The sequence below is a fragment of the Carlito syrichta genome, unplaced genomic scaffold, assembly GCF_000164805.1.
Source record: "Carlito syrichta isolate Samal-C Ts95f unplaced genomic scaffold, Tarsius_syrichta-2.0.1 Scaffold303208, whole genome shotgun sequence".
In the NCBI taxonomy this organism is placed as follows: Eukaryota; Metazoa; Chordata; class Mammalia; order Primates; family Tarsiidae; genus Carlito; species Carlito syrichta.
The window spans coordinates 414,506-429,107 of NW_007247304.1; the positions used below are offsets into that span (position 1 = coordinate 414,506).

Sequence of the window (14,602 nt, forward strand, 5' to 3'; positions counted from 1 at the left end):
GTGGTAGCATGCGCCTGTAGTTCCAGCTACTTGGAAGGCTGAGGCGGAAGGATCGCCGGCACCCAGCAGGCGCGGCTGCAGTGGCAGGGAGTGGCCACTGCACTCCAGTCTGGGCGAGAGAGTGAGACTTCAACTAAAAAAAAAATTAAAAAAAAAAATAAATAAATATATATGTATATATATATATCACTTTAGTTGCTTTGATAGGATTGACTTGAAAACATTTTGAACCATCAGAGGCAATGAGATAATAGTGATAACAGAGATAGGCATATGAGCCAAGAAGGATCAATGTCTGGAAGAAAGTGGAGCTTTTTTATCTGTGCTCATCAACGCTATAGATGTGCTTAGCATATCCCTGCCAGGGCCAACCATCTGTCCTGAAGAAGAAGAGTTTGCCTAAAAGGAAAACAGAATAAAACAAAAAGAAAGATAGAATCCTGGTAATCGCCAAACCATTGGCTCCACTATTAGTATTCCTGGGACTTCTCATTTCTGCAAATTAACATGCTTTCTTTTTTGCATAAAGTCATTTGATTTGGACTTTTGTCACTAAAAGAACACTGATATGATTTCCCATTGCTGCTGAAATAAATTACCATACATTTAATTGTTTTAAGGCACACAAATTTAGTCTTTCAAAGTTCTGGAGGTCAGAAGTCCAAAATGTCTCAAGGGGTTAGAATCCAGGTGTTAGCAAGGCTGGCTACTTCTGGAACCCCCAGGAGAGAATTAGTATTTTGCCTCCTCTAGTTTTTAGAGGCCCCTTGGCATTGTCATGTATCCACATCACTCTAGCCTCTGCTGCCATGGATGGTCACATCACCTTTTCTTTTACTGTAGTTAAATCTCTTTCTATCTCCCTCTTTTAAGGACCCATGTGATTATTTTTGTAGCCCGCCCAAATAACCAAGGATAATCATTTCATTTTAAGATCCACAACACCTCCCAAGTCCCTTTTGTCATATAAGGTATAGCTGATAGGTTCTAGGGATATGAAGGTGGCCATTCTTGGGGGTGAGGGGAGTCAATACCCAGCCTACTGTAAACACTAAACTGTACTGCAGTAAGTTCTGTGAATAGGCAAGGTTAGATATAGATTAAGGGGGATGGCATTATATTTCTTTGCATAAAAATTATGATGGGTTAATAAATAAGTTGGGGAACTAGAGGTGGAGGAATAAATACTGAGACATACCCATTCACCACATAAAATGGGTTAAATAGATGTTACCCAAAGTTTTGCTAAGTCTTATGCACCCTGCAAATGCTTATTGCCCTTTTGATAAGAACATAGAGAACATTTTGTATAATTGTTAGTAACTAGACACTGTGCTGTTTCAAACACAATAACAAAATCTTATTTGAAGTTTTTTACACAAAGAGCAGTGTATCGATATATTACTTTAGTAATTTTCAAAGGAAAATCTTAGAAGTAAAATTAAGATTTTCTATCTTCTGATTACTCTAGAAGATTGGTGACTTCACTATACTCTAAGGGACACACTTTAGCTTAATAAAAAGTGTGGTGGTGTTCACTAATTTCCCAGGCTAACAAGTTCAAGGAATGATTACTGCATTCTGGCAGGTAGCATTTTGCTTGCAAATGCACATTTACTCAAAACAGTATGGGTTGGATTAGGAGAGAACAAACTAAATGCAAAAATGTGGCACTGTAAGAAAGTAAGAAGCTCTGCCACCTTAGCAATATTTCCTTAAAACAGGATAAATCTTAATTTATAATCAAAATTAATTTTCTATAATTTAACAGCTCATTAGAGGTGATGATGATGATATCAAATTTGTTGTGATTGTATAGAAAGCCAACAACTCTTATGATGTTATAGAAAGTAAAATGCTTATCACTGTATTTTGTTGTTTTTAATTAGTTATCAGAGAAAAATAAATAAAAAGATAAGTTAATCATACGTGGTTTTATTCCCCATCTTGTCAGATACCTTCTATTCCCTACTCACCAGCTCTTTGCCCCAATTAAATTCTGGATATTTAGTGAGTCACTGTAAAATTGGATCATGTTGTCACCCAGAGAGGTCAGTCATGAGCAATTAACTATACTTTTTCAATTACCTTTTTAAAAATTCATGTTCAATGGGGTAGATTTTTCCACTATTAAATTTCAGAAACATCAAACCCATAGATAAATGTATATATTCACATCCCATCTAACTTCTTTATAAACAGTATTTCCCATCACCAAATATTTGTCTCCTGAGCCAATATTCTAAAATTCATATTTTAGTGGATGTTTTTAAAGCACCAACTCTATTACTTTTCATAAAGCCAATTTAAAAATGTTTTAATTAGATGAGAAAGGAAAAATAGACATTTTAAGGGATTCTCAAACATACACTTTTTATCCACTTAGGATCTTAAGATCTTTTTTCAAATTCTTCAAGTTCAGCTTCCTATTAATTTCTGCTCTTATTTCTGTCATGTCTCCCACTGGTTGATGTTCTTCTTGCAGATTTATAATTCACAACTTTAACAAAGTAAATTTTTTACTCTGCCTAGAAAGGAAAACACTTGATATTTCTCTTTCCTATTTTTATTCCCCAAGAAGGAATTTTTCATTAAGTAAAAGTTAAATGTTCTTTAACCATGCAATCTATATATATATGAGGGTATAATATATAAACTTTTTTAATAGCAAAAGAATATTTTATAATAGTAGTAATAGTAGCTAAAACAATATAGTACTGCCTTTGAAGTGGCATTCAATGAGTGTATACTATTATCAACTCCATTTACAAATGTTAAAACCGAGGCACTGAGAAATTAAATAGTTGACCAAAGGTCATATAGTAAAGAGTTTTTCTGGAATTAAAACACAGGTTATTTGGCTCTAAGGTGTACTCCTGAATATTATGATATGTAGTGTATAGTTCAGTAAATCAGCATATTTTTTAAATAAAAAATTATTACTTTTTGAGAGAATTATGATGAAATGAAGACTTGACTTTGAAATCAGACAGACACCGAGTTCAAATTCTGGATATACTTTTTAGTAGCTCTAAAATTAGGAACATTATTTAACTTTCTTAACATCTATATACTCATTTTTAAAATGGGGTTAATTATACTTTACAGGGTAATGGTGATGAAAGATTTAAACTATATAGGTAGATTGAGAGATAAATGATTTTAACTGATTAGCTGAAATATTGCAATCAGTGAGGAGAGATGGGTTGTTCGATAAATTATTTGAATCAATATCCTAGTCAATCAAAGATTTTTAAAACTGCTAGGCCAAAACTTCCAGATGAATTGAAAACTTTTAGTTTAAACTGCTAGAAAAAAATAATTGTCGGCCGGGCTAGGTGGTTCAGCCTGTAATTCCAGCACTTTGGAGACCAAGGCGAGTGGATTACCTGAGCCCGTGGGTACGATACCAGCCTGGGCAACTTGGCGAGACCTCATCTCTAAAATAAAATAAAATATTTAAAAAGTTAGCCGGTCATGGTAACACGCACCTGTAGTTCAGGCAACTTGGAAGGCTGAAGTGAAAGGATCGCCAGAGCCCAGCAGGTTGAGGCTGCAGTGGCCGGGAGCCGCCACTGCACTCCAGGCTGAGCGACAGAGTGAGACTCCAGAAAAAAAAAGGGGGGGGGGGAGAGAGAAAAACATAATTGTCTAAAAATATGACAAGATAAAAAACTTGAAAAAAAATCCATTCACTTAACTATATAAAAACATGAAATGCTGGTTTATTTAAAAACAAAATGTTTAAAAGCACTAGTAGGAGGAAAAGTTATTCATAAACACATGAAGGAACAAAACTTAATGTACTTAATTTGTAAAGAGCTCTTTCAAATTTAGAAGAGAAAAAGACCAATAACCAAATGGAAAATGGCAAAAAAAAAAAAAAGTAGGTACACGATAAGGCAATTTACAAGATAAAAATGTAAATGATAGATTTATCATGTAAATGTAAAAGACCTCTTTTTCTTCTTTTAGATGACTGAAATTTAAAACCATGGTTAATATCCAATGCTGTAAAGAGTGGTCCAAATCATTCCTATAATACAGTATTTGGGACAAGTAAACTGATTCAATATTTTTGAAAGATGCTGTAGAAATGTAGAAGAACAATTTTACACCAATCCACTCCTAGGATTTTAGTCTCAGAAAATAATTGCACAATACAAAATGTTTTTGAACTAGGATATATATTGTGGCAGTAGTAATATGAAAAATGGAAAATAATTTGCAATATTATTCACATAGTAATGATTCAGCAAATACCAATAATTCTATACACAGTTTTTAAAGGGAATAAGAAAGAGTTCTATATACTGGCATGAGAGATGCCCATAATATGTTCAGTAGAAGACATAGATACTAAACAGTATTTAAAGATAAATGGTATGACCTTATTTATTTGTGAAAATATACATTTCATTATATACAGCTATATCCATTGCAGATATATCCACCAAAAATTATATCTTCTTTATATATTTTTTGATTGTTTAGATTTCTAACAATGAAAAAGGTATTATTATAGTTTAAAAAATAAAAATATCTCTATTTTAAAAAATTAATGAATTTAATTTCTCTCTCATTTATGTTGAGTTTAACTGTATCTATACAAATATTTTTAAGATATGAGATGTATGAGTTCAGATATAACTCAGATTCTGATGGGTTGGCGTAATATATATCTCTGTACTGTTTACATTTCAGTGTTAAAAATGTATGCTTAGATATTTTAAGAAACTTCAAATGCTTTTATAAACCTACCCTAAAACTTCTTCCACACAGCACTGCCATTTTGTTAGTACTATAACCACATAAACGACAGAGGCAGAAAATGTTCTAGCTTTTCATGTCCTAGAGTGTCCCTCAATCTCAATCTCTTCAAACTATAAAGTCGGCTTTGAAATCTTGACTTAAAAGAGTAAGATTGCTCAAGCCACTGTCAACCGTTATTGAAGAGGTGAAATTTTCCTTTTACTGTCATTCCTGCTTTAAATCATGTTGAACTCCAAAAAATGATGTTACAAATGAAGGGTTGCCTTTTCTTTTAAGTTAACAAGTCAACTCCCAGATATAGATCAGAGTATTTTCTAGCGACTTTGTGTATGCGTAGGTGGGGATGTAAGAATGCGTGTGTGTGTGTGTGTGTGTGTGTGTGTGTGTGCGTGTGCACGAGTGCACACGTGCACACAGGCTCTGGGTGTATGTGCATGGACTTGTGTTGTATGTGCATGTTCATACACACATGTATGCTATATATGCATGTATGCCTATGTGTTGTGGTAAATATGTGTGTGTGCTTGTGCATATCTTGTGTGTGTCTGGTATACAAAGACATAATCTCTAAAAATGTAATCTTCACTGTGTATTGTAAATGAAGAAACATGTAGACCTTCCCATTTACAGATAGGACTGGGGATGACAAGAAGGTTTTAATCATATGTGGGGAACCACTGCTGGCTTATTGTAAACATCAGCAGCATCTCAGAGGTCAAGTTTACAGGGTAATTACATTTTTGAAAATGCAGGCTTATGGTATTTTTATGAACCCAGTGTGCTGTGAGACTGAAGTCCAAATTTTGATAAATGGATTTCATGCAAAATATATTTATTCTAAGATGCTCAAAATGAAAAATGGTGTGCTTGATTTTATACTATAGCAGCACAAAATTGTGTCTCTCCTAACTGCTTCATTTCTTCCCCAAACTACAAAGTTAACTCTTTGTGAAAAGAACAATAAAAAATAATTCATGATCTGAAAAATGGTTAAATTCAGTGTAAGAAGCATAACACTGAAAGTTTATAAACATCTTAGATTACCATCATTATTATTCACTGTCTTTTGGTTGCTTAAAAAGTTTAAAAGTTTTAAAGAGGTATGAAATAACATAATATAATTTATTGAAATCTTGTTTCCCATCTTGCTTTTCTTTTTCCTTTTTTTTTTTTTTTTTTTTGAGTTGGAGTCTCACTCTTGTTGCCCAGGCTGGAGTACAGTGGCATGCTCACGGCCACGGCAGCCTCGACTTACTGGTCTCACACAATCCTTCAGCCTCAGCCTTCCAAGTAGCTGTAACACCAGGCGCACACCACCACGCCTGGTTAGTTTCTGTGATTTATCGTAGAGACAAGGTATCACCAAGTTGCCCAGGCTGGTCTCAAAGCCCTAAGTTCAGGCAATCCTCTTGCCTCAGCCTCCCAAAACGCTGGGATTACAGGTTGAGCCACCACGCCCAGCCTTGCTTTTCTATATTTAATTTGTTTCTGTATTTCCTTTTTCTCACTTGTTTTTACTTTCATGTATATAAAATATGAATAAAGGACTTGTAAACTGATTAAGTTTGTCAAAGAAAAATGGTTCCTCTGATTCTTTTATGTTTTCCTTTAGATTATTTTATCTCTATAGTTAAATCTTGTTTTTGAAAGGTTGTGGTACTATTTTTTAAGGAAGTAGAAGAAAAAGAGAGGATAGCTCTGACTAGGAGATTTTTTTAAAATTTGTGTTGGAGAAGATTCTATCTTACTGCCATGAACCACCTACTTTGGGGCATACATTGGGCAATGCAGAGTAAGAAGCCTAGGTATTAGAGAAAAAGCAAAGGAAACTTTCTGTCGGAAATTCGTAATGTGCAAAACCAAGAAAATAATTCAGGCTCAATGAAAGGGATGAATGTCCTTCAATGAGTATATGCATATCTTGATACATAATAAGATTTATATTGTTCAATTTTATGTGGAACAGAAGAATATGTAAAAACTTAAGTTGACTCAAAGCAGTAACTTCATGTTGCGATAGATTTCATTTATTTGTAAAATATTTCTAAGAACTGAAAACAGTCAAATTATAAGTGAGTTTCAATTTATGTTATATTTTATGAAAATTGCTAGACTTAAACCTTTTCTGGAACAAAGAGAGGTATTAATAAATAAATTAATTCTCTGATTACTTAATTGAGTAAACCTAAGTCATGTTGTCATCTTAAGAGTTTGTTTTAAAAAAATCTACTATTTATTCACACACACATACAAATGAACACAATCACTATTTCTGTGTACCCTTAGAGTGTTCTGAAGAAGAGATCAAAGAAGAAAATTCCCTTTTCCCTGATTTTTAGAAAGAACTGACTCCATGCTCACAAGAATATCCATTTGCAAACAGATACTTTGAGTTCTGAGCTTTTTTGTTCACTATTTACCAAATCTGCATAATAGTGGCACTCATAGGATGTAGAAAAAAGCAGTACGGTGCAGAAAACAGGGAAGAATTAAGCATTCATCATTGAAGTATCAAGGTATTAGATAAGAATGGCATAGTTATGTGGCTATAAAAACATTATTTGCTTTGGTGTAACAAAGAAGTGATTAAATGAATCAATAAGTAGTAAAATAGATGACAAAAAAAGACAATAACATGACTACATAAGTACATTTATAATATGAACATTTCTTGAAAATTAAAACTTCTTAAACAGTAAACTTCTTGGATAGTATTTTTTTTTTCCATTTTTCAAAAGACTATATCTTCCTTTTAGACCCTAAGTAGCAAAGCTCTATTATTCTATTACCCAACTCACTGAAACCAAACAGATAATTCAAAGAGTGGATTTCTACCAACTGATTGGATCCATGGAATTACCAGTGATGCTCATTTACTTTCCCAGGTTTCACTTACACCTACTCAATCAAAATCTCCACAGGAGAGTTCTTAAAATTTGGAGGACAGATATGCAAACATGCAACATGCTATATAAAAGTCAGTTATTCTGATTATTTTATACTATGTTGGTAGTTATAAAAACTTTCCTTTTTTTAAGGGTTGAAATAAGAGAGCAACAAATCTAATTTCCTATTATTTTTAATTGTTTGGTCCAATGCAAATAGGAGATGATTTTTAAAGTATCTATGCTTTAAATGTCCAAGTAATGTACTTACTACAGTTTTCAGCTTTCCTGTTGTCCCGGATTACTATTCTTTGGTTGATTGTGCTGAAGAGTGTTGTCCAATTAATGGTATGATAATAGCACAGGTTGCTGTTGTCGGTAATATAGATGTTTCCTGCGCTGATTTCTTTCAGAGACTGGAAATGTAGAGAGGTGATGCCCTGTTGCTTGAGAATAAGCAAGGAGAGGCCACTATGGGGAGAGGAGAAGAAAATGGAAGAGAGTCATGGAAACCTGTAGTAAAATAAGGATGTCACATCTCACTCTGAAAAGAATGTTAATAGAGCATTAACAGAGACTCAATCAATACATATGTGCTCATAATAATATCTCTTTTTTTAAATTGCTATATACTGACAGTCTTAAAGTAATAATTTGACCCTTAAAAGTAAAATGCCCATTTCTTAGAATTAGAACTATTAACAATCTATCTTGATCTCAATTTATTAAGTATTTACCACTGAACTATCTGCTCACTTTTTTTCTTTCCCCAGCTCAAATTTCAAGTTCCTCAACAATAAAATCCTGCGTTAAGACTAAAAAATGTGTATAAAATGAGTTTGTCTACTCAGAGTAAGATGTCAATGATACTGTAACTATTTAATAGAATTAGAGATGCTTTCAGAGGATAGATATTGCAGAAAATGGCTGTAGCTACTTAGCTGTAATTTATACCTCAGAAATAAAAAAATTGGGAGTTCCAGTAGGATGGCGATGGCATAGGTGGATTTGTGAGACTCTCCAAATGTGAGTTCCAAAAAAGACTATTACTGTTTTTCCCACAGCCCCTTGTCCACTGCCAGCTGCACTGGTAGGAGGCCCGGGGACCTTTGGTCCCACGCAGGGTCAGATATTGTGGCCCCCGGCTGCTGCTGCTCCACTATATGTGACTCCCGCCTGCATGGGAGTCCCGGGTCTCAGCTCCCTCCCTGGCTACATCGTCTCGCCCAGCACCCAGCACCAAGCTGCTGGTCACTCAGGGAGGCTCTGGGCACACACCCCTCAGAGATACCAGTCCCATTTCTGGCTGAAGTACCCTGTGAGGGACCCAGGGCTACTGCTACCCTTTGGAGCTTTGGAGCTCTGTAGCCCTGTGCCCACCCTGGCTGAGGCACTCAGCGCGTGACCCCAAGCTTGTGTAAGGGAACAGAACCCCAAGCTTGTGTAAGGTGCTGATCGGAGGCTCCCAGCTCCAGAGGAGGGAACACCCGACCCTCTCCTCCACCCCAGCATGCTGGTGGCACCCCAAATCCAGCACCCAGCTGTGCAGTTAATCCCCAGTGCCTCTCACCCAGAGACCCAGATGAGTGGAGAGAAAAGATCCCTGAAATTGAAACTGCCACCTCAACTATTCTTCAGGCAGATTTACATTTCCCTGCCCACCTAACAGAGCCTCCACCTTGGTTCCTGGGGTAACGTTATTAAACAGGAGACAAAGCCCCTCTCTACGCTGAACAGACAGAGACAACTAAGCATCGCAGACCTCCCAGGCAGCAGGCTAGCTGCCTGCATCAAAAGCAAAGGGACGAGGCTGGAGATCAGAGCTGAAGCGAATTTAGACACTCAGGAAAAATTCCAGGGTTAGTCTGATCTCTTATTTTGACTTTTGATTTTATCATTCTGACTGTATGTTTTGCACACTTTTGTTTGCTTTCTGACTTACACTATCTGTTTCATGATTTTATTTGTCTGTCTCTGTGTAGCTAATGATATTCCTTAGGGAATTTTCCTTCTGTGTTTTTTTCACTTCTCTCCGGCCTTGTGTCTCTTTTTCTCCTGGTAGTTGGTATGTATGTCTGTTTTCCCTCTCACTCTTCTCTCTTTCTAACTTCCTATTGACCCCCCTCCTCCTCTATTATTTTCCCCTTTTGTACCTCCTTTTGATCCAGGAACCAAACATACATACCACTGCACAGACAGATTGTAAGGCAGTGGGAAATACATTCCAATGTGTCCATACACCTGTTGGTGGATGCCGGAATCAGCATATAGATTCTGAATCACAGCTTCCCCCTCAATTAAACCTCAAAACTGCAAAAAGTACAGCCCGCAGCCCACACTCCAACCTCAAAAGTGAACAAAGCCAGAGGACCCTCATAAGGAAGAACAGGAGATTATACAAGTGAAACAAAAGCAATCCCACCCTCCCTGAAAAACAGAATTAAAGAAGGGGAGAGAGAGAAAAATCTACACAAATGAAGAAAAACCAAAAGAAGAATATGGGTCTTTCCCAGAGCCCTAGGAGGGCAGACACTGAGAAAACTGACCTCGGAATGCAAACAATGAAGAGCCCCCAGAATGACTGGTCTCAAACTACAAACCTAGATATCAAGACATTAATGAAGAGATTAAAAAGAATTGAGGAGAGACAAGAAGAATCTAGGAAGGAGCTGATATCTGAGATAACAGTGATAAAGAATACTGTGAATGAAATAAATAACAAACTGATAAGCATGGAAAGCAGAATTACCCAAGCAGAAGAAAGAATCTCAGAGCTTGAGGACCAAAATATAGAACTAACCCAAACTCTTAAAAACACAGAAAGCAAGCTCAAAAAGACAGAACAAAACCTTCAAGAGATGAGCGATTACTTCAAGAGACTGAACCTAAGAGTAATTGGCCTTCCTGAGGCAGAAAGAGAGACAGAGACCACACTGGAACAAACTTTCCATGAGATCATTCAAGAAAACTTTCCTTATCTAATCAGTGATGCAAAAATTCAAACACAAGAGATTCAGAGAACCCCTGCAAAACAACAAATGAGAAGACCAGCTCCTAGACACATAATAATTTGCCTAAACAAAGTAGGCATAAAGGAAAAATCATAAAGGCAGCAAGAGAAAAAGGCCAGATCACCTACCATGGAAAACCAATTAGAATCGCAGCAGATTTATCTACAGAAACCCTGCAGACTAGGAGAGCTTGGAGCTTTATCTTCAAAGTGCTAAAAGATAAACAATTTCAACCAAGAATAACCTACCCAGTCAAGTTAAGCTTCATCAGCAAGGGAGAATTAAAATCTTTCCCAGATATCCAATCCCTAAGAACTTACACTGCCACCACACCACCTCTACATGAAACACTTAAGAAAGTACGAAACACAGAAGAAAAGGAAAAATGAACAACATTCTTCACAAGAGTACAGGAAGAAGAATAAAATGCATATGAACCAATCCCAAAACCAAAAGAAAGACAAAAAACCAAGTGGAAGAACAACAACTCTATAAGAACTCTATGATAGGGACGACTCTAACATTTCAATAATTAGCCTGAATGTGAATGGACTAAATACACCACTGAAAAGACATAGAATGGCAAAATGGATAAAATATCACCAGGCAATAATATACTGCCATCAAGAGACCCATCTCACTAGAAAGAGACCCATCTCACACGCACAGACTCAAAGTAAGAGGATGGGCAACAAATTTTCAGGCTAATGGAACACAAAAGAAAGGAGGAGTCATGATCCTAATTTCAGACAAGATATCACTTAAGTTATCAAAAATTAAAAAAGATACAGAAGGCCACTACATAATGATAACAGGTTCATTCCATCAACAAGAATTATCTATCCTAAACATATATGCACCTAACATAGGTGCGTCAACTTTCATAAAGCAACTTCTAGGAAAACTAAAGAAAGATATTGACTCTAACAGCATCATAACTGGGGACTTTAATACATCACTCACAACCCTAGACAGATCATCAGGACAAAAAATCAGCAATGAGATCCGGAACCTCAATGTGACTCTTGACCAAATGGAATTAATTGATACCTACAGAACACTCCATCCAAAGACCAAAGAATACACATTCTACTCATCACTGCATGGAACGTATTCTAAGATCGACCACATAATTGGCCATAAATCAAGCATAAGCAAATTTAAAAGAACCGAAATTTTACCATGCACCTTCTTGGATCACAGTGGAATAAAAATAAACATTAACACCAACAAGGTCCCCCAAAAACCCACAAAGACATGGACACTAAACAGTATGATGCTAAACAACTCCTGGGTCAATGATGAAATCAAACAGAGATCAACAGATACCTGGAAACAAATAAAAATGAAGAAACATCTTACCAAAATCTCTGGGAGGTCATGAAATCTGTAGTAAGAGGGGAATTTATATCCCTACAAACGCACATGAAGAAAATGGAAGGATCACAAATTAACAGCCTAACAAGTCACCTAAGGAAGCTGGAAAAGCAAGACTACAAAAACCCTAATTTCAGCAGAAGAATCCAGATCACCAAAATAAAAGCCCAAATCCAGGACATAGAAGAAAAAAGACAATACAAAAAATCAATGAAACAAAAAGCTGGTTCTTCGAAAGGATAAACAAGATCTATGGTCCCCTGGCTAGACTGACAAAGAAAAAGAGAGGAAAAAACTCAAATAAGCATAATCAGAAACACAAAAGATAAAGTCGCATCTGACCCTGAAGAAATACAAAAGATCATTAGAGACTACTATGTACACTTGTATGGAAACAAACTTGAAAACCTCAAGGAAACGGAGGACTTTCTGTCATCACACAACCTGCCTAGGTTGAAACAAGAAGAAATTGAGACCCTAAATAGACCAATAACAATCAAGGAAATTGACTGTGCAATAAGAAAACTACCTACCTAAAAAAGCCCTGGACCAGATGGCTTTCCAGCAGAATTCTACAAGACATTTAAGGAAGAGCTGATTCCAATCCTACTGAAGGTATTTCAGGCGATTGAGAAAGATGGAACCCTCCCCAAATCATTTTATGAAACTAACATCACATTGTACCCAAACCAGGTAAAGATCCAACAAAGAAAAAGAACTACAGGCCAATGTCTTTGATGAACATATATGGTAAAATTCTCAATAAGATCCTAGCAAACCGAATTCAACAATACATCTCAAAAATCATCCATCATGACCAAGTAGGCTTCATTCCTGGGATGCAAGTCTGGTTCAACATTCAGAAAACCATAAATGTAATTAAATACATCAACAGATGTCAAAACAAAAACCACATGATTATATCATTAGATGCAGAAAAAGCTTTTGATAAAATCCAGCACCCCTTCTTGATATAAACCCTTGAACATCTAGGCATACGGGGAACATACCTCAAAATAGTAAAAGCCACCTACGAGAAACCCACAGTCAGCGTACTCCTAAACGGACAAAAATTGGAATGATTTCCCCTGAAAACTGGAACAAGACAAGGATGCCCACTCTCACCCCTCCTGTTCAATATAGTATTGAAAGTCCTGGCTAGAGCAATCAGAGAAGAGAAGGCAATCAGGGGTATCCAAATAGGAAAAAAGGAAGTCAAGTTATCTTTCTTTGCAGATGACATGATTGTGTACCTAGAAAACCCAAGATAATCTGTCAAAAACCTCCTTACACTGATAAAGGCCTTTGGCAAAGTCTCAGGATATAAGATAAATGTGCAAGACACAATCACATTTCTTTACACCAATAATAAACAAATAGAAACTCAAATAAAAAGCACAATTCCATACACAATAGCCACAAAAAAAAAAAAAAAAGAAATACCTTGGCATCTTCCTAACCAGAGACATGAAAGACCTTTACAATGAAAACTACAAAACTCTGCTCAAAGAAATCAAAGATGACACAAACAAGTGGAAAAATATCCCATGTTCATGGATTAGAAGAATCAACATCTTACCTAAGGCAATCTACAGATTCAATGCCCTATCAAATTACCAGCAACATTCTTCTCAGATCTAGAAAAAACAACACAGGAATTCATATGAAAACACAAATGACCAAGAATAGCCAGAACAATCCTCAGCAAAAAAACAAAGCAGGTGGTATCACATTACCAGACATCAAACTTTACTATATAGCTGCAATCATCAAAACAGCTTGGTATTGGTATAGGAATATAGATCAATGGAATAGAATTGAGATTCCAGAAGCAAACCTCAATTTCTCAACCAACTCATCTTCAACAAAGCCTCCACCACCTACCACTGGGGAGAGGAGAACCTATTCAGTGAATGGTGCTGGGAAAACTGGCTGACCACATGCAGAAGATTGAAACAGGACCCCTATCTATCCACATACACAAAAATTAACTCCACATGGATCAGAGACCTAAATGTAAAACCTCAAACCATAAGAACCTTAGAAAATGAAGGACATACCCTCATGGAAATTGGAATTGGCATCCAATTCCTGAACAAAACTTGAAACCCACAGGCTATAAGAGATAATATACACAAGTGGGACCTCATTAAACTGACAAGCTTCTGCAAAGCCAAATAAACCATCAAGAGAGCAAGGAGACAGCCTACAGACTGGGAAAAAGTATTTGCCAACTCCAGGTCTGACAAAGGCTTAACATCTTGGATCTACAAGGAACTCAAACATGCTAAAAAGAAAAACACAAACAACCCCAGTGTAAAATGGGCAAAAGATATGAACAGACACTTCACAAAGGAAGACATCCGAGCAGCCAATAGACACATGAACAAATGTTTGACTTCACTAATCATCAGGGAGATGCAAATCAAAACCACACTGAGATACCACCTAATTCCTGTGAGAATGGCAATTATCAATAACTCAAAAAATAACAGTTGCTGGAGAGGGTGTGGTGAAAAGGGAACACTTCTACACTGTTGGTGGGAGTGGAAACTA

General features: G+C 36.3%; 1 protein-coding gene across 4 annotated transcripts in view; it reads right to left on the reverse strand.

Annotated features, from left to right (window-relative positions):
- ERBB4 (erb-b2 receptor tyrosine kinase 4) overlaps positions 1–14,602 on the reverse strand; it is a 750,739-nt gene that overhangs the window by 327,654 nt on the left and 408,483 nt on the right. For all 4 annotated transcript variants that reach the window (XM_008058078.2, XM_021712356.1, XM_021712357.1 and 1 more), the window contains exon 11: positions 7,930–8,129. In XM_008058078.2, the coding sequence (XP_008056269.2) occupies positions 7,930–8,129 (200 nt within the window). The remainder of the gene's footprint in view (positions 1–7,929; positions 8,130–14,602) is intronic.